Genomic DNA, 27,115 nt, shown 5'->3' on the forward strand with positions numbered 1-27,115 from the left:
TCGGGCCCATTGTCTGGGTGGTGGGGTGAGCAGCAGTGAGGGCGCCAGGCCCCAGGGGGACCTCAAGGGGGGCCCAAGGATGCTGGATCCCCACCCCTGGGCCCTGGGCCTGCCTTGGCCTCTCAGCCCAGCCCCTCCTGGTCCAGGGCGAGGGATTTGGGAAGGGGGAGGTGGGAGCTGGGAGACTTGGTCATCCACCAACTCTTTTTTGGGCCACTGTCCTCTCTTCCAGTTCTTCTTCCACAGGACTGGCAGTCACTTCTTCCTCTGGGGACACACAGAGGGGCTGTGGGCAGACATGGTGAGTGTCCAGGTCACTGCCAGTTTTTTCCTGCTCTGCGGGCAAAGTGGGGTCCCTTCCTCTCACTGACACCCCTCCCACCCTGGACCCCAAGGAAGTAGGATGGGCCTGGAATCAGCCTGCTCCAACCACTTCCTACATAGCAGTCAGAGAGATCTGTCTAGCATGTCTGTCTCATCCTGTTCCTCCCCTTCTCAAAATTCTTCCATGGCTCCCTAGTGCCTCCGGGGGCAATCCCCAAATGCCTGCAGCAGCTGGGATGGGGCTGGAGCGAGGCTGGGAGCTGAGAACTCCATCTGGTCTCCCAGGAGGGTGACAGGGACCCAACTACTTGAGCCATCACTGCTGACTCCCAGGGTGTGCGTCAGCAGGAAGCCAGAGTCAGGAGCCGGAGCTGGGATGGCCCCGGCTTTTTAACTGGCGTCTTCAGCACTGAGCTAACCGTCTGCTCCTTTCTCAGTCATTTCTGATTCACTTCTATTCGTCTTTCAGGTCTCCGCCTGCGCCTAGGGTGCCTTCTCTGTCTCCCTACATTGAACTGGTTCAGGAACCCTTGATCCCTCCAAAAGCTGGTTAGTTATGGACCTGCTCACCCCTCCTCCACCAGCCACCGGGCCAAGCTCAACACAGGGAGCACTTTGTGTGTGTCGAAGGACTGCAGGGAAGACTAGCCAGAGCTTGGCTCCCAGGGATGCCTGGGACTCCGAGGTTTATGTCTGATGTTGGGGGCCTGGGGGGTGCGCAGTGGGAAGAGGAATGGACCTGACACCTGCACTGCTGACTGTGGCCACCAGGGGGCGGAACTATTTGCCAGTGGGAAAAAAGAAGCCTGTTCCCCCATGCCCCCAGCACAGGATCCCTAAGTCACATCCGGAGCCTGGCACGCAGGTGCTCAATCGACACCAACTCGTATTCAGAGGTAACCCAGAACCAGAGGAGGGAAGGGGACCTGTGGCCGTGGCCGACCACGCAGTCCACCTGTGGCACGGCCTGAGCCTTCTCGCCCTGCCTCACCTGGTCCACCTGCCCATGTCTTTCCTCCAGGCTTCAGCCAACATCACTGAGGCTGGTGGATGCAGGGCTTCCTTCCAGGGTGCTGGTACGAATGCTCTGAGGTTGCCCAGCTGTGTGAGCTGCACACTCTAGGGGGGGTTGGGGAGGGTACGGCATGTGAATTATGCCACAATAGAGCTGTGGCTATTTATGATTCTCTTAAGTTTTTTTTTTTTTTAATTTACTTGAAAGGTAGAGTGACAGAGAGGGAGGGAGAAAGAGAGAGGATGAGGAAGTAGCAAGATTGAAAGACCCTGGGCCCTTGCCACCTCGGAGCCTGGTGACCCTGACCCCCCCATCCGTTTGATGATATGGGAGGAAAATAGACCCCCATGTATTCAGAGCGACTGAGGGCATTCCTAACTGCTCACGATGAGGACCTAAAACACAGTGGAGGGGCCGGCGCTGTGGCGCAGTGGGTTAACGCCCTGGCTTGAAGTGCCAGTTTGAGTCCTGGCTGCTCCACTTTCGATCCAGCTCTCTGCTGTGGCCTGGGAAAGCAGTAGAAGATGGCTCAAGTCCTTGGGCCCCTGCACCTGCGTGGGAGACCTGGAAGAAGCTCCTGGCTCCTGGCTTCAGATCAACGCAGCTCCAGCCATTGCACCCATCTGGGGGGTGTGAACCAGCAGATGGAAGACCTCTCTCTCTCTCTCTCTGCCTCTCTCTGTAACTCTGCCTTTCAAATAAATAAATAAAATCTTTAAAAATACAGTGAATGAGGCATGAGATTTAGAGTCAGCGAAACGGGGTTCGTATCTCCCACTCCGATACTGTGGGATTTCAGCAAACCTCTTCCCTCCGCCAGCCACCCGTCCACGCCCACCTCGAGGGGTCTTCCAGGGTGGGCCAGGACAGGTTCGGAAGTGCTTTGTTCACAGTAAAGCGACATCAGCGGGAAGTCTGGAGCTGGTGTGTGGGAGGAGGCAGCCGGATCCCCTCTTCAGTATTGGGCGCTCCGGGACCCCTCCTTCGGGGCCGACAGCCCCGGGCCCTGCGCGGTGGCGGCGGTAGGTGGAGCTCGCGGCTCGCGGCAGCGCGGCCCCGGGCCGGTGGGCTCCTCACCTGGCCCTGGCAGGCAGGCGGGCACTGGGGAGCCGCGGCTGTGACTCGCCGCCGTAAAAACAATCAGGGAAGGACAGCTGCTTCCTTGTCAGCAACCGAGAGGGAAATAAAGCGCACGTCGCCTCCAGCGAAAACCTGCTCTCCGTCCCCCGGCTCCCGCCACCAACTGCTCCCGGCCGCGTGCCAATCCAATTTGAACGCCTGTGAGTCACCCCGAGAGGCCTTATTTTCACTTCATCAAGCGCAGAGGACGCATCCGGGCTGGGGCAGGGGAGCAGCTGCTGGGGGGCCCCCCGGCCAGGGGATGCGTGTGTTCTGGGGCTGCTGTCCCGCCCCCGGGGGCTGCACGCGAGGTTCCCCTCTTTCTTGTCTGGTTCAGCCATCAACCAAGTCATTCATTCAAGCAACGCTTAGGGAGCTCTGGGTTCCCTAAAAGCGAACAGGTGAAGCCCCCACCCCATGGCCTGGCTCTCTCAGTCCACCTGCTCTGAAGACCCCTCTCTCTCCTGCACACCCCTTCCTCCCAGGCCATTCCAGGAGGCCCAGGAATGCCCTGTCTTCTGGTCCTTCCTGTTTCTCTGCCTGGCAGATGTCCAGACATTCTAGAGAGTTCTAGCCATGCTCCCAGACTGACCACTTTCCCACCCCGTCCAGGCATGGGGAGGCAGTGCTCTGGCTTTGGGGTTTTGCAGACCCCTCTGTTTCAACAAAGAGGGGCGGGTCTTCCTGGCACCAGTCTTCCCCGGTCCTGGGCCTGCCTCCTGCCCATGCCTGGGTGTCTGGGGACAGAGGAGAAACCCACCTGTCCCTGTCCTCAGGAGCTCGGTCGGTGCAGCCAGGGCTGGGGCCAGCGCAGTGACAGCTGCACCCAAGCTGTAGTGAGAAGTCACGTTTGTTTCTCTTTGTGCAAGAGAGATTTCTGACCATTCACACTTTAAATGTACGTGTTTCCGTGTTGCTTAAATTTTGGTGAGCAAGTAGTACAACCATGTACCGTGTCGTGACGGTGCAGGCAAGGAGCACCTGTTTTTACTCCTTCCTCCCTTCCTTCCTTCCTTCCTTCCTTCCTTCCTTCCTTCCTTCCTTCCTTCCTTCCTTTCTCTCTCTCTTTTTCTGTCTTCCTTCTTCTTCTTCTTTATTTTATTTACTTGAAAGGCAGAGTTGCAGAGAGAGAGAGAGAGAGAGGGAGAGAGAGAGAGAGAGAGAGAGATGGCCAGGACCGGACCAGGGCAAAACAAGGAACCAGAAACTCCATGTGGGTGGCAGGGGCCCCAGAACTTGGGGCATCTTCTGCTGCTTTTCCAAGGCCATAAGCTGGGAGCTGAATCGGAAGTGGAGTAGCCGGGCCTGGAACCAGCCAGCGTCGCAGCTGGCAGCGGCTTACTTGGCTACACCACAGCGCCGGCCCCTTACTGCACTTTTCCTATGTCCCAATGCGTTCAGATTCACAAATACTCACCCAGTGTTCCGACTGCCTGTGGTGCTGGGTCCTGGGAGTGCCGCACAGGTCTGCAGCCTCCCTGTGCAGAGGGCGCTGTCATCCCATTGCACACCGCACTCGCCACGATGTTCCCACGGCGACGAAACCCACGGAGAACCCATCCCTATAACAACAAACACGAAATAAACAAAATGTAAATAATACTAAAAGTTTAAAAATGAAAGCTTACTTTTTTTTCTGGGCTTACTATCTCCAGGGACCATCTTAGTCCAGAGGCACAGTCCAGAGACTGCCCTGTGTCCGGCAGCTGGACCTGGGGATTGGAGACCTGGGACTGGAGGCGCAGCTGTGGCCTCCCCAGTCCCGAGCTGGTGCTGCGAGGAGAGAGTGGAACTGGGGACACATGGGTCCCCAGGGAGGGGGGAGCAGGGGTGGCCGGGGACTGACACACTGCCGAGTGGGGTGAGGTACCCAGCAAACTGGGCTTTGCCATGCGCCGGCCTCAGCGGGCACCCTCACTTCCTGTGTGTCCAGCTAGCAGCTCCCCCTTTCCCCTCACCGCCCACTCCCCCGCAGGTGAGTCCACGCTGGCTGCTGCTCCTTCAAGTAAGCCAACAAGTAACACATATAGCAACACCAGAGTGGCCCTGGGCGGAGCCCTGGTGGTTCTTCTAGTCGTGTGTGACCCTGGCGGTGCCGCCCAGGGCTCTGCCCTGGACAACCTGTTATGGAGGAAGAAGAGCAGGCTCCTCACTCGGAGGCTTCCGAAAAGATGTCAAGTTGGGGTTGCTCATGGCCAAGTATCCCAGGGTTAATTTCACCTGCACCTAACAAAAAAGCTTCAGACAGAAGTAACTGAAGCATACAAAGGTTTATCATCATCGTCACCGTCATTGTAAAAGAAGCCCGATGGTGGTCAGTCCAGGACTCGCTGAGACACCTAGTCTCGCCTCATCGCTCATAATGTCTGCCAGAGCTCCAGCTGTTGCACCCAGGTTTTTGGCAACAGGGAGGAAGGGCGGGATGAGAGGGGTGCTCCTTCCAGCTGAGCCAGCGCCCCGATGCAGCCCGGTATGCAGTGGGGAGGACAAAAGCCAAGTTGAGATGAGGGGACTCACGGGGGGGGGGGGGGGATGGGAGCAGGAATTTTAAAAAGGGGAGGGGGAGCCTGAAGCCATCCCGTCCACCTGTCCCCTCCCCCTTCCCCTGAGACATTGAATTCGGTCCCTGTCACTTGGGAAGAATATCTGACCTTGGACAAGGGCTCATCGCCTTCAGCCTGGATTTTTGTCTTCCGAGGGTGGAGGGTGGTGCAGTGATGAGGAGAGAAGGTGTGACCCCTGCCAGGCTGATCTCACTCACCTTCCCCAGCCCTGGGCGGGGGGGGGGGGGACTGCCTGGACCCCGGAGTAGTGGGGTAAAAGTGGAGGAGGGGGCACAGCACGGGGAGCCGTGGAGGCTTGGCCAGAGCTCAGCAGAGGGGGCTGGGGGGAGTCTGGGTGCAGGGCCCTGGGGAGGCCATTCTCAGCTTGGCCCTCGTGGACGACCCCACCCGGCTCCTCCTGCTCCTGGGACCTGCGCCTGCTGCCCTCTGAGGAGCCCCCATGCCCGCAGATGCTGCGCGCAGCCCGAGGTGGCCAGAGCCCTAGCTTCAGGGGGCGCCAGGGAAAGTGCCATGTGGGCGGGGCTGTGCCTACCTCCCCCACCTCCCCCACCCCCAGCCCCAGGCTGACCGCTGCATTCCTGGCCTGTGGCTGTGGCCCTGGTCCCCTCGTGCAGGGGCCACTCAAGGCCTCCTCCTGCGCTTTTCCCTGCTCAATTGGGCCAGGCAGTGATGACCCCCCCACCATCCATCACATCTTCCATCTGCTGCTTCTGCCTTTCTGGCTGTAAGGGTTGTGTGATTGCCTTGGGCCCACGTGGGTACTCCGGTATACTCAGGATTGGTTTAAAGACATTCTGATTTATTTGTATTTATTTGAAAGGCAGAGAGCAAGAGAACCTCCATCTTTGGGGGGTCAGTCCCCAAATGCCTGCAACAGCCACAGCTGAGCCAGTAGCCCAGAACTCCACCTGGTCTCCCACATGGGTGGGCAGGGACCTAGGGATTGAGCTGGCACCTGTTAACTCTCAGGGTGTGCGTCAACAGGAAGCTGGATTGGAAACAGAGGAGCGGGAACTTGAACCAGGCACTCTGACATGGGATGCGGGTGCCTCGTGGTGAGGCATCTTGACAGCTGCGCCAGGAGCCCACTTCTCACGCCGGCATTTAAATGCTCTACCCAGGGGCCAGCATTGGGGCACAAGAGGTTAAGCCCCCTTCTGCAATGCCGGCATTCCATACTGGCGCATTGGCTGGAGTCCTGGCTGCTCTGCTTCTGATCCAGCTCCCTGCTAATGCACCTGGTACTTGGGTCCCTGCCGACCACATGGAAGACCTGGATTGAGTTCTGGGCTCCTGGCTTTCACCTGGCCCAGCTCCAGCCATTGTCCGCATTTGGAGGGAGAATCAGCCCACCAGAGGGCTCTCTAAATAAACACATTTTCTAAAATGATCCAGCCCTGCGGGGACACGCAGCGCTTCTGTTCTCTGCTCTCGGTCCCAGCTGGTCGACCACAGCTGGCCAGGAAGCGTAAGCGCTCATGTGCTCAGAAGACAGGCCCAGAAATATCTGGTGAACAGATTAAGAACTACTGCCATACAAAGTATTGTGACATTTCACTCGGGATGATGTTCATGTTCAACGTGCCCCATCATTTTATTTTTTATTTTAAAAATTTTATTTACTTGAAAGGCATACACACACACACTCACACACACACAGCTCTCAACCTCTGCTCACTCCCCATTTGCCCACAATAGCCCTGTGCTAGGGCCCTACAGGAACTCGAGCCAGGTGTCCCAGGTGGGTGGCAGGGACTCCGTCACTGGCGCCATCACTGCTGTCTCCCCGGGTCTGCGTTGGCAGGAAGCTGGGAGCCGGGAATGAGAGCCAGGCACTCTGACGTGGGCCGCAGGCCTCCTAACTGCTGGGCCAAATACCCTCCTTGACTGCTGTTTGTTAATTGACTTGGAACCCTTGAAGAAAGAGAAGAGCTGGACCAGGGCCAGGACCTCAGGGGAGTCTGTGCAAACCTGAGGGCCTCGACAGCAGTGCGGAAAGGGAAGTTGCCTTTTCAGGCATTGAAGGTCAGGCCCGGGCTGTGATGATAAAGATGACCCCACGTCACAGCAGATCAGGTGGCACAGCTGAGGTCAAGGTCTCAACCTGGAGACCCGGGGTGGACACCCTTGATAAACCTCAGCCCGATTTTGCCTGGGCCCTCCGGGCTCTGAGTCAGCCACTTCTGCCATCACACCCCTTCCTCCTCCTCTGTAGCTCAGTCTCCCTCTCCCTCTGTCTTCCGAGGACGTTTGTGATGAATTTAGGGCTACCCTAGGCCATCAAAGATACCATCTACATCTCAAGACTCAATGACACTGCACAATTCCTTTATTAGGCAACGTCCATGGTCCTAATCCCTGGGTCTCTCTGAGGGCCGTTATTCCACCCAGCACGCTGCCCTTCACTGCCTCCAATCGAAAAATAACTAAGAGCAAATCATGGCCTTCCCTGCGCGGGGAAATCCACTCCGGAAGATGGAGCTCAAGTTGCGAGAGAATTGCAGAACCTGGCCGGTCTGTGCCAACGGGGACTTCAAGAACCCCTGTGGTGGTCAGCCTTGAGGTCATTCGACCAGGGGCTGTGGCACAGGTAGTGGACAAGATGGGCAGGGATGACCTTGGCCGTGACTCAGCATTTAAGCTCTGAGTGCCTTGAAGGAAGCCCTGATCCACTGTTGGAATGGCTCCTTGAAGCTTGGACATGCAATGACCTACAGTGGTTGAGCTGGAGCTACTGGGGCTGCCTTGGCAAAGGGCTGGCCAGTGGGTCTGAGGGCTCAGGGAGCTGGGCTCCTGGAGCGGGTTTGCTGGGTGAGACACCACCACTCACCTCCAGCCATGCACTGCATAATGACGTTTTGGTCAATGACAATGACAATGGTCTGGATGCTGCTGCTTCCCGAGACAGGTCGCTCAGAGATGCTGCAGCCGTCTTAGCCTCTGGACGAGCACTCCAGGTCTGCACCGAGGATGCTCGACTCAGACACACCCCTGCCGTTCACTGCGGTCAGTTTACTTCTTTGCTCCCTGCAAAAGCCAGGTGGACCATGGTGGGAGTGGCACTGGTGGAGGCTGTACATTGCCACAACCTTGGCCACTCCGTCAATGACACCACGTTCGTGTGACCCGGGAAGAGGAAGCAGGAAGTCCCCTGGGCACCCAGGTCAGGCATGACTGTGCAGGGGGAGGAAAGCCTGCAAGGACCGGGGGACCTGCACATTGACGAAATGTTTGGGTCCCCCAGTCTAGACCGGGCCAGGGGAGCTCTTTGGAGGTAGAGGACAAGTTCTTGCACCTTGCGCCCCTTCTGACTAAGACAAACCTCTTGCTGGGCTCCTGTCTACTTTGGAGACAGCATATCCTGCACTGGGGACCTGCTGCAGGTGATGCATTGGGTGACTTGGGAGGTCACCAGTTGAACATGGGGATCAAAGCGAGAGAGCACCCTGAGGCTGGTCTAGGCTGTGGTGTGAGCCGCCCTGCCCCAGGAGCCCCATCTCACAGCAAAAGGAGCCCCGTGGCGGGTGGGGCTGCTGGGTGAAAGAGCTCCCAGGCCTGAGTGGGACGGTCACAGCTCAGGCCCCTGTGGGTGACATTCATATACATTTATTTGAGAGTCAGACAAAGACAACCGAGACAGAGAGAGGAAGACAAGTAAAAAAAGAACGAACACTCCATTCTGTTGACTCATTCCCAAAATGCCCACAACTGCCAGGGCTGGGCCAGGCTGAAGGCAGGAGCTGAGAATTCCATCCAGGTCTCCCATGTGGGTGGCAAGGACCCAACTACTTGAGCCATCAGGTGCTGTCTCCCAGAGTTTGTACTAGCAGGAAGCTGGGAGTGGAACGCAGGCACTCTGATATGTGGTATGGACATCTTACATGCTGGGCCAAATGTCCACGCTGATCCCCAGAGTTTAGGTGCCTCTACTCATACCTAAGGACTCCATCCTCTGCCTCCACATAAGGACCGCGGCAATGACATTGAACCCACTCAGTCATCTAGGCTGATCTCCCCCGTAATCACTCCCGCAGAGTCCCTGTCATCAGGGAAGGCACGGCTTTGTAGCTGCAGAGAGTGAGGCTGTCCAAATCTTATTCTTCATTGATTCAGGATTGTGCCCATCCATTCACCCAGAGCCTCGCCCAGCCTGGGAGCCGCAGAGGCTGCAAGGTCCTGCACCCATCCCTGCCCCTCCAGCTGTACCCCTGCCCTGGGTTCTCTCACAGCTTTGCACAGCATGTGGCCCCACATGGGCCACCCTCAGTTCCCTCCTCTCCTGGCCAGAAAACCAAAGCAGCCGAGCCTGTGTCTGATGGAGCAACGCCCACAGAGCACCTGCGACCTGCCTGGCCCTTCCTGGGCACTTGCTGTTTGCCAACCCAAGGCTGGGCTCCATAGCAGCTCCTTTATGGGCATGACGGGGTTGGGGGGTGGGGTTCAGAGAAGTCAAGTGGCTTGCCCAAGGTCACACAGGGCAGAAGTGCCATATGGAACCTGCGTCTGGGAGACCCCAGACCCTGCCTTGTCCCCCTCCGTGGAGCCACACATAGCCCTCGAGGGCGGCTGCCTCTCCCCATCTCTGGGTCAGAGTTGCAGCTCAGCTCCCTCAGAGCAGAGCTGGTGACTTCGGTGGGGAGTTGGCTGGTGGCCCTGGGGACTAGAAGCCAGGCTTCCAGTGCTGGGGGCCCCCTGGCCACCTGTCCCCCAAACGGTTGTCACCTTTTAATAGATTTCTTGGGGAACGAGTAATTTGTTCCTGGTGCGGTCTCGGCGTTGGGCAGGAAGTCCCCGCAGGCCCAGACAGTCGGCATGGAGCCACACAAAGGCAGCTATGCGGGAGGATGCTGGGTCAGCCTCGGCCGCTGAGCTCGACCAGCCGCCAATTACCGCCCGGCCTGCTTCCCGCCGCAGACGCGCCCAGGGCCAGCGCTTTGAACCCTCGCAGGGAGGCCAGCTTGCAGTAAACAACCCAGGGCAGCAGGCAGATTGACAGCGGGCCGGGGACCACGGGCTGGCGGCTGGGGCTGCTCGCTGCTCACTGCTGGCGGACACACAGGACTGTGGTCCCTGGGGCTCCGCAGCCGGGGACGCAGAGTGGCCAAGCTCCTCCATCCTGGGAGACAGGCCAGCGGGGCTTCTATCCAGGCTGTCCGGGCCTGGAAAGATCGTTTTGCCCTGGGATGGTGAGCCTGGGCTGGATTCCCTTCTCAGCCACCAGCTCAGGTGCCAGAGTTCGCAGAGAGAAGCACCGAGGGCTCCAGCCCCGCCTCTTCCCTCTCCCCAGCGGGGGCCTCAGCAGGTTTTGGGGGGGGGGCAATTGTGGCACTGTTGGGACTCCTACCACCATTTTATTTGGCAGCCAGAAGGAAAGAGGTATGGCTGCTGCGGGATTCCGCTTCTGGGAAGCTCTGGGGTTTCCAGATCCTGGGAAGTGGTGTCTTCCTGTGGAATGTCTGCAAGGAGCGCAAGGGATGGCGGGAGTGTTCTGTATCGCGCTGAGGGCACTGGACCCACACCTGTTACAGCTCGTCCAGCCGAATCCCGACAGCCAGTGCATTTTAAAATCTGCATGCAAGCCATGCCTCAAGGACAAAAAGTAAGGGGCATGATGGTTAGGGCACGGCTGCAGAGCCCCACCTCCACGTCTGACTGCTCGGCTTCTAGTCCACTTCCACTCCCTGCTGATGTATGTACTGGGAGGTGGCAGGTGATGGCTCCTAGGGTCCCTGTCACCCATGTGGGAGACCAGGTAGAGTTTCTGGCTCCTTGCTTTCGTCTGCCCAATTCCAGCTGTTGCAGGCATTTGGAGAGTGGACCAATGATGGGAGCTCTCTGTCTGTCTCTGTCTCACAAATAAAATGAAAACAAATTTGAAAAAGTTTAAAGGTAACTCGAAGAAAAAAAGAGATGCAGAGGCTTGGAGAATCTGAGACATCTGCACACACTCAATCCACTCACACACTTTTACACTAACACACACCTACTCACACCCACACCTACATACACTCACACCTACACACACCCACATGGCCCGCTCACACACTTTTACACTAACTCACACCTACACACACTCACCTACACACACCCACACCTACACACACTCACACCTACACACACCCACATGGTCTACTCACACACTTTTGCACTAACTCACACCTACACACACCCACACCTACACACACCCACATGGTCCACTCACTCACTTTTGCACTAACTCACACCTACACACACCCATACCTACACACACTCACACCTATACACACTCACACCTACACACACTCACACCTACACACACCCACATGGTCCACTCACTCACTTTTGCACTAACTCACACCTACACACACCCATACCTACACACACTCACACCTATACACACTCACACCTACACACACTCACCTACACACACCTACACACACTCACACCTACACACACCCACATGGTCCACTCACACACTTTTGCACTAAATCACACCTACACACACCCACATGGTCCACTCACTCACTCTTGCACTAACTCACACCTACACACACCCATACCTACACACACTCACATCTATACACACTCACACCTACACACACTCACACCTACACACACCCACACCTACACACACCCACATGGTCCACTCACTCACTTTTGCACTAACTCACACCTACACACACCCACACCTACACACACCCACATGGTCCACTCACTCACTTGCTGCACGCTCAGCCTCGCAGGCACACACATTCCTTCCCCCTCCCCCCAAATCAGGGCATTGCTCCCTCCTGTTTTTCTTTCCTCAGGGAAATCACACAAGAATAGAGTTTCTCTCCATCTTTGTGCTGTCGGTATTGGCCGTCCTTGTGCAAGAACAAGTGGTGAGAGGTGGAACCAGGGTGCCCGCACGACGTGGCGCCCTTGCCCACGTGGCCAGTGCAAGGCAGCAGCAGACGCTGTCCCCCAGAGGTGGGGAGCTAAAGCCCCAGCTGCCAAGCTCCTGGGGAGTCATCTGGAAGGGGTCCCCTGGCCCCACTGCTGCGCGGGCTGCCTCCTCCTAGTTCGCGGGGGTCCGCGTCCAGGGGTCTTTTCTGTGGTTCATGTGGTCCCAGAAGTGGCTCCCCTCCACCGCCTGGGGCATCTTATTGTGAAGGGAAGAGGACAAACTGATGGGGACCCCGAATGGGGGGGCTCACTGGAGACAAAGCTGACAGAACACAAGGCTGGGTTAGGACACCTAGGGTTTTTAAAAACCTTGAATTTTTTTTTTTAAAAAGAGAGCGGGCAGAGGGAGCAGGGGCACGGAAGCCCTCCTTACAAAAGAGCACCCCTACAGAGAGGTGACAGAAATGCCACCTGTCACCTTACAGTCACTGGACTTGATGCAGGCAAGAATCGTCAGCAGGGGGCGCTGCCTGCAGCGCCATCCAAAAATCAGGGCACTGCTGTGCGTCTCAGACCCAGCTCCCTGCTAATGCACCTGGGAAAGCAGAGGGAAATGACCCAAGGGCTGGGGCCCCTGCCCCCCATGTGGGAGATCTGGATGAAGCTCTGGGCTCCTTACCTTGGCCTGGGCCAGCTCTGTCTGTTGCAGTCACTTGGGGAGTGAAACATGGATGGAAGATCTCTCTCTCTGCCTCTCCCTGTCTATCACTCTGTCTTTCAATAAGTAAATCTTAAAGATTTACTTACTATCCCCTTGGGGCAACATTGTTGGGACTGGAACCCCCACAGTCCTGAAGAATAACTCACCCCTTGCTTTCTAATGATAAAGAGAAAGGCACCTTTACAAATGGGGAGACCTGCCAGGTCTCCAAATGACGGAGCTTAGCACCGCTAATTCTGGGACACGCCAGTGTCTGGGTCCCCCTTGTCTGGGGCCATCAGAAGGGCAGAACATCCACACTGGGCACTGCTGCCCAAGCCATGCGAGGGACAGAGCCATCAGCCCGGGCTGCCCTCAGGGGCCTCGTCCTGAGCAATGGCTCAAGCCTGGGGTTGCCACCGGTTGTAGGAGGCCAAAGAGGCCTGGTGACTGCTTGGATCCTGGTCACAAAAGTCGTAAAGGTGATTCAGGACAATTGGAACATGGACTAGGCATTGGACAGTACCATGGCGTCGTATAACAGTTCTTGCCGGCGGCAGTGGCATCGTAGTACGTGGGGGAATGGCTGGGACTCTTCAGGGACAATAGAATTCAGTGTCTGATTCCTTTTTAAGATTTATTTTATTTATTTGAAAAGCAGAGTGACAGAGAGAGGGAGAACCAATGAAAGAGAGAGAGAGAGAGAGAGAGACACACACACACACAGAGAGATCTTCCATCTCTCATTCACTCCCCAAATGGCCACAACTGCCAGGGCTGGGCCAGGCTGAAGCCAGGAGCCTGGAGCTCCATTCGGTCTCCCACGTGAGTGGCAGGGACCCAAGCATTTTCTTGGAGCGTTTTCTGCTGCCCTCACGAGTGTGTCAGCAGAGAGCTGGACTGGAAGTGGGGCAGTCAGGACTTGAGCTCGTGCTCATGTGGGATGCTGGTATTGCAAGCAGCGGCTCAACCCACCACGTCTCAATGCCGGCACCCACACTGGCACCAGTACCCTGCTACACAATTCTTGACTGTGGACCTCCTGCTGCCACGCCCGACACCTCGGGAGCAATGTGCAGCCCTCCTACACCCAGCTCCTCACGCCCCACCTTCCACCAACCCATCGGACCTCTGTGCTCTCAAGCCTGCCCTGGCTCGTGTCGCCGCCGCCTCCCCTGTGCAGGCCCCCTCCCTCTCCAAGGCTGGAGTCCCCTCCTGGTTCTCCTCTCCCCAGCCTCCCCCGTCCACTCCTCCTTCCCCCGTAGCTGGAGTGATCTTCATGACGCATGCATGTGGTTGCATCCTTTGCTCATCCTACCCTGCGGCCTTGGCCTTGGCCTTACTCAGGTTTGCAGCGCGCCCTCCCTGTGAGATCCCCTCATTTGCTGCTGCCAACAGCTGCTGTTTCACGCTCCCTGTGTCTGCTCAGATGTCTCCCTCCTCCAGGAAGGCCCCTTCTCTCCTCTCTGAGACCCTGGCTAGCCCAGCCCTAGTTACCTTGTGAGTTTATTTACAATTAATCTGTTCTAAAATCCAATACAATGCGTTCTTTTTTTTTTTTTTTTTTGGACATAAAGAGTGGACAGTGAGAGAGAGACAGGGAGAAAGGTCTTCCTTTACCGTTGGTTCACCCTCCAATGGCCACCGCATCCGGCGCGCTGCGCTGATCCGAAGCCAGGAGCCAGGTGCTTCTCCTGATCTCCCATGGGGTGCAGGGCCCAAGGATCTGGGCCATCCTCCACTGCACTCCTGGGCCACAGCAGAGAGCTGGCCTGGAAGAGGGGCAATCGGGACAGAATCCAGTGCCCTGACCAGGACTAGAACCCGGTGTGCCGGCGCCGCAGGTGGAGGATTAGCCTATTGAGCCTCGGCGCCGGCCCACAATGCATTCTAAGTCAGCACTTGCTGTCACTTCTCCTCCTACGGGACAGTGACTGCTCTCTCTGCCCTGAGCCTCTGGGTGCCCCTCCACTTGGAACATTCTGATCCTTTCACTGTCTCACTGGCTGCATCTCCATGGTGGGTGCCAGACACAGGATTAGAGTTTGTTGAAGGGACGTCTGGATGGATGGATGAATGAATAAGTACTTACCCAGCCATGGAAGGTCTGCACCGCGGAAAAGAAGGTGGCGGAGCCAGCCGCGCCTGGGCGTGGGGGAGGGACCCCTTCAGAGATGGACACGGCGAGGCTTGGTGGAGAAGCACCTGTGGCTCAGGGGCCCTCGGGCTGCCTTGTCGCCGGGTGGCACACTCTGCTCAAACTCCCTTTGTCCCGCAGGCATCCCATTCTTTCGGGAGCTGTGAAGTTGCTCCCTGCTTACGCATCTTCTCAGGCTCCCCATGCCACAGCTTCTGAGCCAGCCTAGCAGACCCTGCACTGTGGGGGCCCGCCCACCTCAGCAGCATCCCCTCTCCCAGCCCTGCAGCTCATGGCCGCACACACCTGCCTTGCTCTTGCGCACCCCCTGGGGCCTGGAATGAGCTGTCCCTGTCTGTCTGCAATGCTTTTTCCCTTCTCTCCACTGCCAAGATCCTGCTTCAGCGTCACCTCCTCCAGGAAGCCTGCCTTGACCTACCAGGTAATCACGTCTCCCAGAGGCCCTCCACGAGGCAAACAAGCCCCCTTTCTGAGCCCGCCCTCGGGGCCCAAGCCTCAGTTGTGTCCTCCTCACAGTGTGGGTCTGGGCCAGGCCCTCGTCCTCTGAGCCTCAGCTCCTTCTTCTGTCCCTCCCTCACTTGGGGGGCTCTACCTGCTCTTCCCTCCCTGGGGGGGGGTCAGTAAGATAATCAGATAGGCTGAATGGGGAGGCTGGGGTTAAGAACAGGGGCCTTGGGGTGGGCTTTTGACACAGCAGTTAATGCACTGATGGGGACACCTGCTTCCAATACTGGAGCGCTGGGTTCAAGTCCCACCTGTGTTTCTGATCCCAGCTTCCTGCCCAGGTGCACTCTGGGAGGTGGCAGGTTAGGGCTCAAGTTGTTGGGTCCCTGCCACTCCTGTGGGAGCCCCAGATGGAGTTCCTGGCTCTTGGCTTCAGCCAGCCCAGCCCCTGCTCTTGTGGGCATTGCAGAATGACCCAGAGGATGGGAGATCTCTCTCTCTCTCTCTCTCTCTCTCTCTCTCTCTCTCTCCCTTCCTGATGCTCTCTCTCTCTTTCAAAGAAATAAACTAAATAAAATAAATAATAATTTAGGGAAACCAGGAGCCGTGGACAGGATGGGCCTGGGTTCAACTTCAAGTCCTGTGGCTCACCAGCTGTGGAACCGTGGGCCAGGCAGCTCGTCTGTCTGGGGAGAGAGTCGCCAGCTGTCAGGGGGATATAGCTTAGGGTAGGGGCAGGAGGGGACGGGGCCGTGGCACTTCTGGGACTCAACAATGCTGCTCGGCACACACACAGAGAAAGCGTCCAGTGACTAAATGCTGCCGGGGTGATGGAGCCAGCGCTGGGATGTTCCAACGTGCAATTCTCGTGACTTCCTGTGGCTTGCACCGGCTCGGGTAGGAAGAGGAGAGGGCTCTGCACCCCCACTCACCGTCAGCCAGGCAGACAAATCCAGTGTCCTCCACCCACCCCAGGCCTCGCACAGCACCTGTGGAGCAGGAGCAGGAGCAGGGTGGGGGGTGGACCCTACACGTGGAGACCCTGTCATTTGCTCCCCACTGTGCCCCTCCCGCTGGGGCTGGGACTCTACAGGCCATGCAGCGAGGCTCAGCGCCTGGGTGCTGGGCCAGGGGCCATGGAGCCTGGAGCAGCTGCACTAATTCATGCAAAGGAAGGCGCTCAGGTTGGCCCTGTCTATTTATAGCTTATTTATGAAGAAGGAAAAACAAGGGCCCGGTTGCCATAGCAACCAGGAGCATCATGGGCTGCTTTCCCCGAGACGGGAAGATGGCCAAGTTGGCATGTGTGTGTGTGTGTGTGTGTTGGGGGGGTTCCTTCGGGTGCGTGTGTCCTGACAGGGTGGGGTGGGGGCACCTCTAGGGCTTGTCCCACACGGGGTCCTGGGCAGCTTGCAGGTAGACGGGGCGGGAGGTGCTGCACGCTGCGGCCACGCACAGCTGAACCCTCATCTCCCACCTCCTCTGGGTGCCCACCTGCTGCCTCGGCCCTTTCCCTGACTGCGCTCTGGCGTGTGTCCCGGTGAAGTGGACACGCAGTCCCCAGACCAGTGCCCTTCCAAGCTGTGATCTAGCACAGAGCTCGCCCTAAGCCTGGCCCCAGGACGGGCCTGACACGTACTGAATGCACCCCTGCATGAATGAATGAATGAATGAATGAAGTGCTTTGGTGTCCATGGTGCAAGCTCTCTGTCAATGCACTGAGGCAGGGGTGCACTACCATGCTCTCATATTCTTTGGTATTTTATTTATTTATTTATTGGAAAGGCAGAGAGATTGATCCTCCATCTTCTGGGGCTGGGTGAGGCTCAAGCCAGGAGCCAGGAGCTCAACCTGGGTGTCCCATGTGGGTGGCAGGGACCTCAGTACTTGAGTCTTCATCCATTGCCTCCTGGGCTGCACACAAGCAGGAAGCTAGAATTGGACTTAACCCCAGGCACTCCAGTGTGGAAGGCAGGCACCCCAAGGGGCATCTGGTGTGACCAGGCCAAGGTCACACGGCTACCCACCGCGGAGGAGGGAGCGTCCTGGAGGAGGGGGCCTGGTGTTTGTTCTGGAAAAGCCCAGGGGAAGTGGGGGCGGGGAGCTTGGGTCAAGGTTGGGCCAGGGCTGTCCTGGGTGGGAAGTGGAGCACCCCGGCCTGGGGCTGGGAGAGGTGTGGCTGGAATCGTGACTCTGCCAGTCATCTGCTGTGTGGCCTGGGGCCAGTGTCTTCAGCTCTCTGGGGCTTGGCGGCCTCGCCTACGGCAGGAGGCCTGGTTGGCAGGGGGCTGCCCCAGGTGGCCCTGGGTCTGTCAATGGCTTATCCATTTTCCCAGTGCCGGACACAGCCTGCGTGCCTAGGAGGTTCCTGAGATCCTCTGTTGAGCCCGGCGAGGCCCTCAGGGACTGTGTTACCGGGGCACTGAGACATCCAGAGCCCAGTGGCCAAATCCAGGGCACGGGCAGCGACTTCCAGGATGTGTGTCCAAACCGCGCCCCTTCTAACAGGTTCAGTGGGACGGCGTCCAGGCCCTGGAGACGCAGTTTGGGCTGCAAGGCGAGAGGCGCAGTAGCACTGGCCAGGCAGGTTGAGTAGGGGTCTCGGGGCTCGGGGACCCCGGGCTGTCCTCCGCCGGTGGCCGCCCAGCCTGGGCAAGGCCGCCTGGAGGCTCTCGGTCGCCCTCTGCTGGGCCCCGGCCGCCTCTGCTGGGCCCTTCTCCACGGTCGTCCCCACCCCATGCTCCCGCAGTCCAGCATCAAGGCGTGGCCAGAGCGGCCTCCTCCGGAGAGCTGCGACCACCACCGTGGGCGGCCCTGGGCTTGGCGGGCTCCTTGTGTTGGTCTCCAACGGCCCCTTTTTCGAGGGACACCGTGGAGCCAGGCTGGGCTCTCCACCCCTACTCTACTTTGTGCCTTGGTGGCTTCTGACAAGAGCCCATCTGTGGCCAGGCCACACGGTGAGGTCGTGGGGGTGGGGACTTCATTTCACAGACAGGGCCCAGAGAAGGGAGAAGAGGGATCCGGCCACACATTTGGTTATCGAACTGCAGCATTGGGAAGGCGTGGCTCTAGGCACTTGGGGTGCCATTCACTCACTCATTCATTGGTTCAGTCCCACCTGGAACCATGCCTGACACAGCAGGGGCTCAGGGTCTTGTCGAGGGAGTAGGTTACCTTGTGCAAGTTGCTTCGTCCCGGGAAGGCTTCGATTCCTTTAATACTACGAGATGAATTCCAGAGCGACCTCTTAGGGTTGTTGGCAGGATGAAATGTGCGGATAGTGACAGCTACTTCTGGGAAGTATGCTACGTGCCAGCATGGGTGTTTTCCCCAAGCGATGTTTAATACTCCAGTAGCTTTTTAAGACTGAGATAGTTTTCACATAAAATTCATCATTTTAACCATTTTAAAGCATGCAAGCAATGGTTTTTATATATTTATCATGTTGTGCAATAATTACCACAGTCAAATTCCAGGAATAACCCCCAAAACTCTGTACCTGTGAAACACTTACCTCTCCCCTGCCCCAACCCAGCTCCTAGCGAACTGCTGATAGGTCCATGTCAATGTATTTGCCGATTCAACACACTTACAAATGCAGTCACGCAACACACGGCCTGGTGTGCTGGTTCCTCTCCTTGGCCTGAAGTCTCCAGGGCGCCTCCCTGTTGTAGCACATATCTGGGTCTTGTCCACTTTGATGGCTAAGTAACACCTCACTGAATGAGCATGTCATGTCCCGTTTGGCCACTCAGCAGCTGCTGGGCCTGCCGGTTGTTTCCATACTTTGGCTGTTGTCAATCAGGCCGCTGTGCACATGCATGTTGAGCTGGTGAGCAGGTGTTCAGTCCCCTCGGTACCCATCCACGAGGCTGGCGCTTTTCGGGGGACTCCACATGGATTTCTGGAGCAGACATATTCCCCCCAGCCACCCACGAGGACTCCAATTCCCACCGACACTTGGGATCTTCTGCCTTTTGTGACTGTAGCCATCCTACTGGGTGGGAAGCAGCGTGTCATTGTGGTTGTCGCTTGCATCTCCTTGATGGCTGGTATGTGATGAGTGTGCTCACTGGGTTTTCACAACAGCCTTTTGAGGTAAGCGTGATCCCCACTTGTTAGTGGAGGGAGCGGAGTCAGCGAGTTGAAGGGACTTGTTGAGTGCAAGGAGACGGTGAGGCTGTGCCTGGGACTCGGCTGTGTCAGTTTCCGAGCTGAATGAAAGTTCTGTTCTGACCACTCGAGACCTGGTCGCTGGTGCCCCTACCTTGGACAAGTCCTGTCCCTTCTGTTGGAGGCAGTTTCTCCTCCTGGCCACTTGGGGCGATATGCTCAAAGGCGCGCCTGACCTCTCTAGGAACCTGCAGCTCGAAGATCTATCGTTCCAGTAGGGACTTTGCCCCGCCCCTTTGGTTTTATGGCGCCGGCGGCGCCGGAAGTGCTGCTCTCTTTTCCTGTGCTCCCGCCCCCGGCCCGGAAGTACTTTCTTGGGAAGATGGCGGCTGTGTCGGTGTATGAGCCACCGGTTGGAGGCTTCTCTTTTGAAAACTGTCGCAGGTGCGGCCGTGTGCGGGACTGTGTTCGGGGCGGGAGTGGCCGTGCGGTGCCGGGGTCGGAGCTGGGCCGCGACCCGATGCGGGAAGTCTGAGAGAGGAGTGAATGGCGAGGCCGGCGGCCTGCGGCCTGGCCCGTGTGACTCAGGGGAATCGGGGCCTGCGCTTGGGTTTCTCCGGGGAGGCTGGGTCTGCCCTTCCAGCCTCCCAGCTCGCCTGGACATCGTCCCGCTTCGTCGCCTTAGGCGAGTCGCGGCCCCTCTCTCGGGCTCTCTGTGTAGGGAAGCGAGACGGCAGCGCTGGGGGTGGGAGCCTTGCGCGTGCTTGCGGCGCGGTGCCCGTCCGCGACGCTCTGTGCTCTCGTTTGCCCTCAGAAATGCTGTCTTGGAAGCCGACTTCGCAAAGAAGGGGTACAAGCTTCCAAAGGCTCGGAAAACCGGCACGACCATCGCGGGCGTGGTGTACAAGGTGAGCCGGGGCGGAAAAGGGGCGGCAGGGCGGGAGCTGGCGGCCGGGCACCGGGCCGCCGCGCTCCGCCAGCTCGCGGGCTCGGTCTGGAAGGGCGGCGGGTGTCCCGCGGAGGGGGCCGATGGAAATACTTCCGCGTCTCCCTCTGTTCTTCCGTGATTTGAAAGCGGGCGTGCGTGTTCTCAGCGCCTGCTCCGCAGCCGGTAGAGCAGGCTCTTTTGAGTTCTGGGAGCGTGGTCTGGTGTTTAGGGTAGGGATTCTGGCTGGGAGGCTGGGATCGAGGGGGCAGGGTTTGACAGACACTGAATAGAGAGCTGTGGTTTCTGTTTGTCAAACCGTTAACACGCTTTTCCCTTTGTGATAGGATGGCATAGTTCTTGGAGCAGATACAAGGGCCACCGAAGGGATGGTGGTTGCTGACAAGAACTGCTCAAAAATACACTTCATATCTCCTAATATTTAGTAAGTATTGCTGGTCTGAGCAGTCGGCCGTAGCGTGGGACTGCCCGTGGTTTTCCGCAGAACCCGTTCCTCAGCCCGTGTCTTCTCTCCCTGAAGTGGCATCCCCAGCCACCTGCTGCCCCAGCTAGTTCTCACGTGCTCTCCTCGCTGCAGCCTCTGTCAGCTGCCTTCCCGCTGTCTTTCTCTTTATAAGGTTTATTTGAAAGGCAGAGTTACAGAGAAAGAGAGAGGTCTCCATTCACTGGTTCGGTCCTCAAATGACCACAATGGTCAGGGCCGGGCAAGGGCAAAACCAGGAGCCTGGAACTGCATCTGAGTTTCCCATGTGGGTGCGGGGCGGGGGGCTTGGGCCATGGTTCGCTGCTTTCCCAGGCGTATTCAATTCGTGGGGACCTGGATCAGAAATGGAGCAGCCAGGACTCGGGTCAGCGGCCATTTAGGGTGGCGGTGTTGCAGGTGGCAGCCTGACCCGCCGGGCCACAGCACCCGTGCGCTGTGCCTCTTGCCCCCATTCCCTCCTCTTCCCACCACTGAGCCTTGGCGCAGCAGCTTCTCTCCCAGCTGGGCCATCGTGGTGGTCAGGTCGTCCCTTCTCTGCCTTTGGTCTGTTTTCCAGGGGTCTTATTCACACTTTTGCCGCACTGGGTTTTAATAAAACTTGTACCTGATTATGTCTCTTTTCTCTAGAAAGTTTTTTTAAGAGACCTCACATTTCCTCACTACGTCAGGATAAATCAGAATTTTGTAGTGTGGTACTGAAGGCCTCACAGAGCCTCAGGAAGAGCTTGCCTTTGGGCCTTGTCAGCTGCCTGCACCCACGCTGCAGTTACACCCGGACTGTCAGTGTGCTCCGCCTGTCCTCGTTTCCCTCATCTCCCTGCTGTTTCACTCTGCTGGTGTCACCCTCTCTGCTTAGAAACACCCTTGCTGCCTCTCTGCCAGCAAGTGCAGGCCAGCCTCCAGGAGACCTTGTCTTCCCATAGCATATTGTAACTGGGCTGATGTGATGTCATGTGTGGTGTATCAGTTTCTGTCTGCCTGTGTCTCCCCGACTCGGCTTTGAAATCCAGCCCCAAACTGTGCTGTATTCTGTATTGCCAGTGCTTGTTGTAAGACTGGTACCTGGTAGTAAACACTTGGCAGATGTTAAATTGTAAGATGCCTAACACGTTACGTTCTTTTGTGTAACTTGTATACGTTTGTAGGATTAGCAAAATGCAAAGCAATGTTAGAGGCACAGAATCCAGTGGATTGAAGTGTTCCTTTAGGCCACAGAGAATGTATTTGCATGTAATTAGATGTACATTCTCCACGTGCTCCTGAGGTTGCTTAGAGCGGTTACCCAGCATCTCCACACTTACCCCAGCCATCTCCCTGTGTACCTGAGCTTTGTGGAAGCTGTGCCGGCAGCACTGCTGTGGTTGAGCCTCCGCTGTTGACCGTCAGTGACGTTCTCATCGTGTTTTTCAGTTGTTGTGGTGCTGGGACAGCTGCAGACACGGACATGACAACTCAGCTCATCTCTTCCAACTTGGAGCTCCACTCTCTGTCCACTGGCCGCCTTCCCAGAGTTGTGACGGCCAATCGGATGCTGAAGCAAATGCTTTTCAGGTGAGGCTCCCGCAGGAGGCCATCCGGGCATCTTTTCATCTGTTAGATTTTCAGCCAAGGAAAGCCTGGAAGCTAGGGAAAAAGCATTCAGAAGTAAGTGTTTTATTCCAAAAATCAATCGTTATTAAAATCTGTTTTAATTTCATAAGGTTTTTTTTGTTTTTTTAATTTATTTTGGAAGGCAGAGCAATGGAGGGTTTAGGGGGAGGTAGAGAGAAAGATAGATTTTCTGTCTTCCGATTTGGTCCCCAAATGGCTGCTGGGCGAGGACAAAGGCAGAAGCCAGGAATTCCTTCCCAGTCTCCCAAAGTGGTGACAGGGGCCCAAGCAATTGGGCCATCATCCATTGCTTTCTCAGTTGCATTACCAGAAAGCTGGATCAGAGTGGAGCAGCTGGGACTCAAACCACCACGCTCTTAGAGGAAGCCAGTGTCACAAGGGCGGTTTATTTATTTATTTTTGACAGGCAGAGTTAGACAGTGAGAGAGAGAGAGAGACAAAGGTCTTCCTTCTGTTGGTTCACCCCCTCAAATGGCGGCTACGGCTGGTGCGCTGCTCCGATCAGGAGCCAGGTGCTTCCTCCTGGTCTCCCATGTGGGTGCAGGGCCCAAGGACTTGGACCATCCTCCACTGCCTTCCTGGGTCACAGCAGAGAGCTGGACTGGAAGAGGAGCAACTGGGACAGAATTCGGCGCCCCAACCGGGATTAGAACCCGGGGTGCCAGCACCGCAGGCGGAGGATTAGCCTAGTGAGCCGCGGCGCCGGCCACAAGGGCGGTTTAACTGGCTAAACCACATGCCAGCCCCTTAATTTCATAAGGTGTTTGAGTGCTTTTGAATTTTGGGGGCTTAGTTTTCTTCAGTATAAGAATTACATGTGACCAATTATTTTGTGAAGCACAGGGACATTACTGGAAAAGAGAAACTTTTTTGCTCGTTGTAAGAAAATAGGAATGAAGGAACCTTTGAGCTTGTCTTGTGAGCTCTCACCCCTCCCCAACACAAACCCAAATGATTTTTTTTTTTTTTTAATTTATTTGAGAGGCAGAGGCAGAGAGAGAGAGAGAGAGAGAGAAGTTTTCCACCCACTGCTTCACTCCCCAAATGGCCACAATGGCCAGAGCTGGGCCAATCTGAAGCCACGAGCTTCTTCCAGGTCTCCCATGTGGGTGCAGGGGCCCAAGCACTTGGGCCATCTTCCACTGTTTCCCAGGCTATCAGCAGGGGGCTGAATTGGAAGTGGAGCAGCCGGGACTTGAATTGGCAACCATATGGGATGCTGGCACAGCAGGCGGTGGCTTTACTCACTATGCCATAGCTTCTGCCTCCTGATGATTGGCTTTTCTCTCTCTTTTAGGGACAAAATAACAAGCAATGTAAAGCAATACTTGTAGGTAGCTGTAAGTGGATATGCTATTAATGGTAACCAACCCTTATTGCATACTTGTTTTGGCCCTGTGCTCAAGTGCTTTATGCGTGATCCAGTTTTATCCTTTTAACTTTGCGAGGAGGGCTAGTATCCACTTCTGTTTATAAATGAGCAAATCAAGGCTCAAAGAGGCACAGTAACTTGCCTTATTCTCTGCTGACTCCTACAGACAGTTGATGTTAGTAGGTTTCTCTCTCTTTCCTTTAGTCCTGTCGTTGCTTTATGTTTATATAAGACTTGGGGATTTTCACATTTGAAGACCATTTTCTCATTTGTGCCTTGTGAGAGAGACAGTATTATAGTCTCTGCCCCCCCCCCCCATATATATATAGTATACTTACAGTATATAGACAGTATTACAGTGGAAGTAGCCTGCGTGTTTAGTTTTGGGTTGCACGACTGGGATCTCCTTTTGGGACCTGCTTTGCATTTGACAAATTCTTCCTTTATTTATTTATTTATTTAATTTTATTTATCTTTTTTTTTTTATGGCTATGAAGATCCACTTTTTATTTTGGTACAAAAAATAAACTGTTTACTTTTAGAGAGTGTCAGTCTTCACATTGTTGTGTGGCGGACTTACAGAATAGGAGCACCTACTAGCAGCTCCAAGGATATCCTCTGTGCTTTAGACAAAGGTCATTACTGTTTGGATGCCACTACACACAGTGTAGAGGAGGGAGTAATTGTCTCCCTCTGTTGATTTGTCCATAATTTTATTAAGTCATCATTGAGAAAGCTAGTGGTTAGGATGTCACACAGTTAGGCTAGAATCTGGTAAGGGTGGTAAAACGAGCCGTCTGAATCCAGCTGGACCATGAAAATACTTGAGTGACCTGTATTATTGTCTCCTCTGTCTGGGGAAGGCAGGTTTTTGCCCTTTCCCAAGGGCTAGCAGTAGGCTTTGAGTTGTAACACATAGATTCTTTCGGTTATTTTTGCGAAAGAAGCCATCAAATTCTTAAGGGTTTGACATCTCGGAAGGAAGCTAAGCATGAGACAGACATGATCTGGATTTGCTCAGACGGATACAGTTACACTCAGAGTCCAAGCTGCCGTGTCCGTGTTGAAATAAGCAGGCCTGTGCCGGTCAGAAAGGTACATTCAGCTCATGGGGTTTCCACCCCCAGACCTTCTCACTGTGGAGTCGTAGCCTCGGCTCCCATTAGCTCTGTGGTCATCTTTGATCTGGATGCCCATCAGTCCTTGCCAGCAGTAGCAGCCATTGCTTGGTAGAACTTTGCCACAAAGTCTGGCTCGCTGACCTCCAGCTACCTGTCAAATTCATTGCGTTCCTGCTCAGCCCAGATCCCGCAGATGCAGCTGGTGCTCAAAGACACAAGGTGGCGGTTTGCCGCGAGCTGCTCCAGACCATTGAGCAGTGGCTGTGATTTTCCTGGTACTGCCTTCGCTGCGAGGTCCTACAGGAAACGTGCACGCTGGGGAGCTGACCAGCCGGCAGACCAGTGAAGAATAACTTCATCTCCTGGGAAGTGATGTGAGGCATTGGGGGAGGGGAAGAGCTAGTGATGTCATCTGGGGCTGAGGGCAGGGGAGAAGGGGAGGATAGTGGCATCCTCCCCTTTGCTCTCAGAGGGTCCCTGGACATTGTCACACGAGTCCCTAGACGCTGCCTACTGCTGCGGCTTCCATGTTTCCTGAAAACCCTAAATCCGCTCTTTCTTGATATAGGAATGGATCTCAGGATACTTGTCCCTAAGGGTTATTGTGAGAATTAATGGAGAACATGAATAGAAAGCAAAGGAAAGTGGTGGTATTACAAATTGGGAGGGGGAAAGGGAGGGAGGGAGACTGGGAGACAGAGAGACTGACTTCCCATCCACTGGTTCACCCCCCAAATTTCCGGAAGCCAGGAACTCAGACCAGATCTATATGGTGGTGATGGGTGGTGGCGATCTAGCTGCTTGATCCACCACCTACTGCCTCCCAGAGTATGCATTAGCAGGAAACTGGAGTTGGGAGTGGAGCAGGCACTGTGATAGGGTAGGCATCCCACGCGGTGGGTTTTTTAATAGGTTTATTTATTAAGGCAGTGTTACAGGGAGGTAGGGAGGGATAGAGAGCTTCCATCCACTGGTTCACTCCCCAGATGGCTGCAACAGCCGAGGCTGGGCCAGATTGAAGCCAGGAGCCAGGAGCTTTTTCCAGGCCTTCCATGTGGGTGCAGAGGTCCAAGGGCTTGGGCCATCTGCTGCTGCTTTCCTAGCAGCAAGGAGATGGATCAGAAGTGGAGCCCCTGGGGCTCGAACCGGTGCCCATATGGGACGTCTGCATTGCAGGTGGTGGCTTTCCCCGCTATGCCACAGCACTGGCTTCCACACCGTGTTTTAACTGCTGCAAATACTGGCCCAAAATGGGAGATTGGAATGAAGAAAACCTGGATTTCCAGTTTTTTTTTTTTGAAGAAATGTAGGAAGAAGCTGGGATAACATGTGGCAGTAATCTGGAATTGATTGGTGGCCATGAGCTCAAAAGTGGGAGTGTGTGCTCTGCCAGTAGCTTACCCTGCCTGGCTCACTCGCGTTGTTTCCTGTATGGCCCTTCCCTCCTGAGAATTTGCATGTCTTCCTGTCTGGCATGATTCTGGGTTTTCAATTGCTTAGACCTGCAGCAAGGCCAGTAGTACAGTTCCCATTTTACAAGTGAGAAGAATGAGGACCATGCTGACCCATTAGTGATTTCATTAATTTGTGTACATAATCATCCTAATCTGGGAGGATTATTGCCAACTAAATAAATTCTGATACAATGTAAGTAGAACTTGTTAAAGCACTTTTTTTTTTTTTTTTTTTTTTTTTTTTGACAGGCAGAGTGGACAGTGAGAGAGAGAGAGACAGAGAGAAAAGTCTTCCTTTTCCATTGGTTCACCCCTCAATGGCTGCTGCGGCCAGCGCACCGTGCTGATCCGAAGCCAGGAGCCAGGTGCTTCCCCTGGTCTCCCATGTGGGTGCAGGGCCCAAGCACTTGGGCCATCCTCCACTGCACTCCTGGGCCATAGCAGAGAGCTGGCCTGGAAGAGGAGCAACCGGGATAGAATCGGTGCCCCAACCGGGACTAGAACCCGGTGTGTCAGCGCTGCAGGTAGAGGATTAGCCTATTGAGCCGTGGCGCCGGCCAAAGCACACCTTTTAAGATTTCTGAAAGGGGCTGGTGCTGTGGCATAGCAGGTAAAGCTGCCGCCTGCAGTGCTGGCATCCCATGTGGGTGCTGGTTCGAGTCCCGTTTTATCCACTTCTGATCCTGCTCTCTGCTGTGGCCTGGGAAAGCAGTAGAAGATGGCCTAAGACCTTGGGCCCCTGCACCCACATGGAAGACCTGGAAGAAGCTCCTGGCTCCTGGCTTTGGATTGGTGCAGCTCCGGTTGTTGTGGCCAATTGGGG

General features: G+C 55.9%; 1 protein-coding gene and 1 pseudogene across 1 annotated transcript in view; one reads left to right on the top strand and one right to left on the bottom strand.

Moving 5' to 3' along the window:
- Positions 1-19,639: 19,639 nt before the first annotated feature.
- Positions 19,640-27,115, top strand: part of PSMB7 (proteasome 20S subunit beta 7) — a 67,023-nt gene continuing 59,547 nt past the window's right edge. The window contains exons 1-4 of the mRNA XM_062207583.1: positions 19,640-19,748; positions 20,119-20,212; positions 20,577-20,674; positions 22,145-22,285. Of these exons, the coding sequence (XP_062063567.1) occupies positions 19,687-19,748; positions 20,119-20,212; positions 20,577-20,674; positions 22,145-22,285 (395 nt within the window). The 5' untranslated portion in view covers positions 19,640-19,686. The remainder of the gene's footprint in view (positions 19,749-20,118; positions 20,213-20,576; positions 20,675-22,144; positions 22,286-27,115) is intronic.
- Positions 24,914-25,290, bottom strand: LOC133771156 (uncharacterized protein C14orf119 homolog; annotated as a pseudogene).

Source organism: Lepus europaeus, chromosome 12, assembly GCF_033115175.1.
Source record: "Lepus europaeus isolate LE1 chromosome 12, mLepTim1.pri, whole genome shotgun sequence".
Classification (NCBI taxonomy): domain Eukaryota; kingdom Metazoa; phylum Chordata; class Mammalia; order Lagomorpha; family Leporidae; genus Lepus; species Lepus europaeus.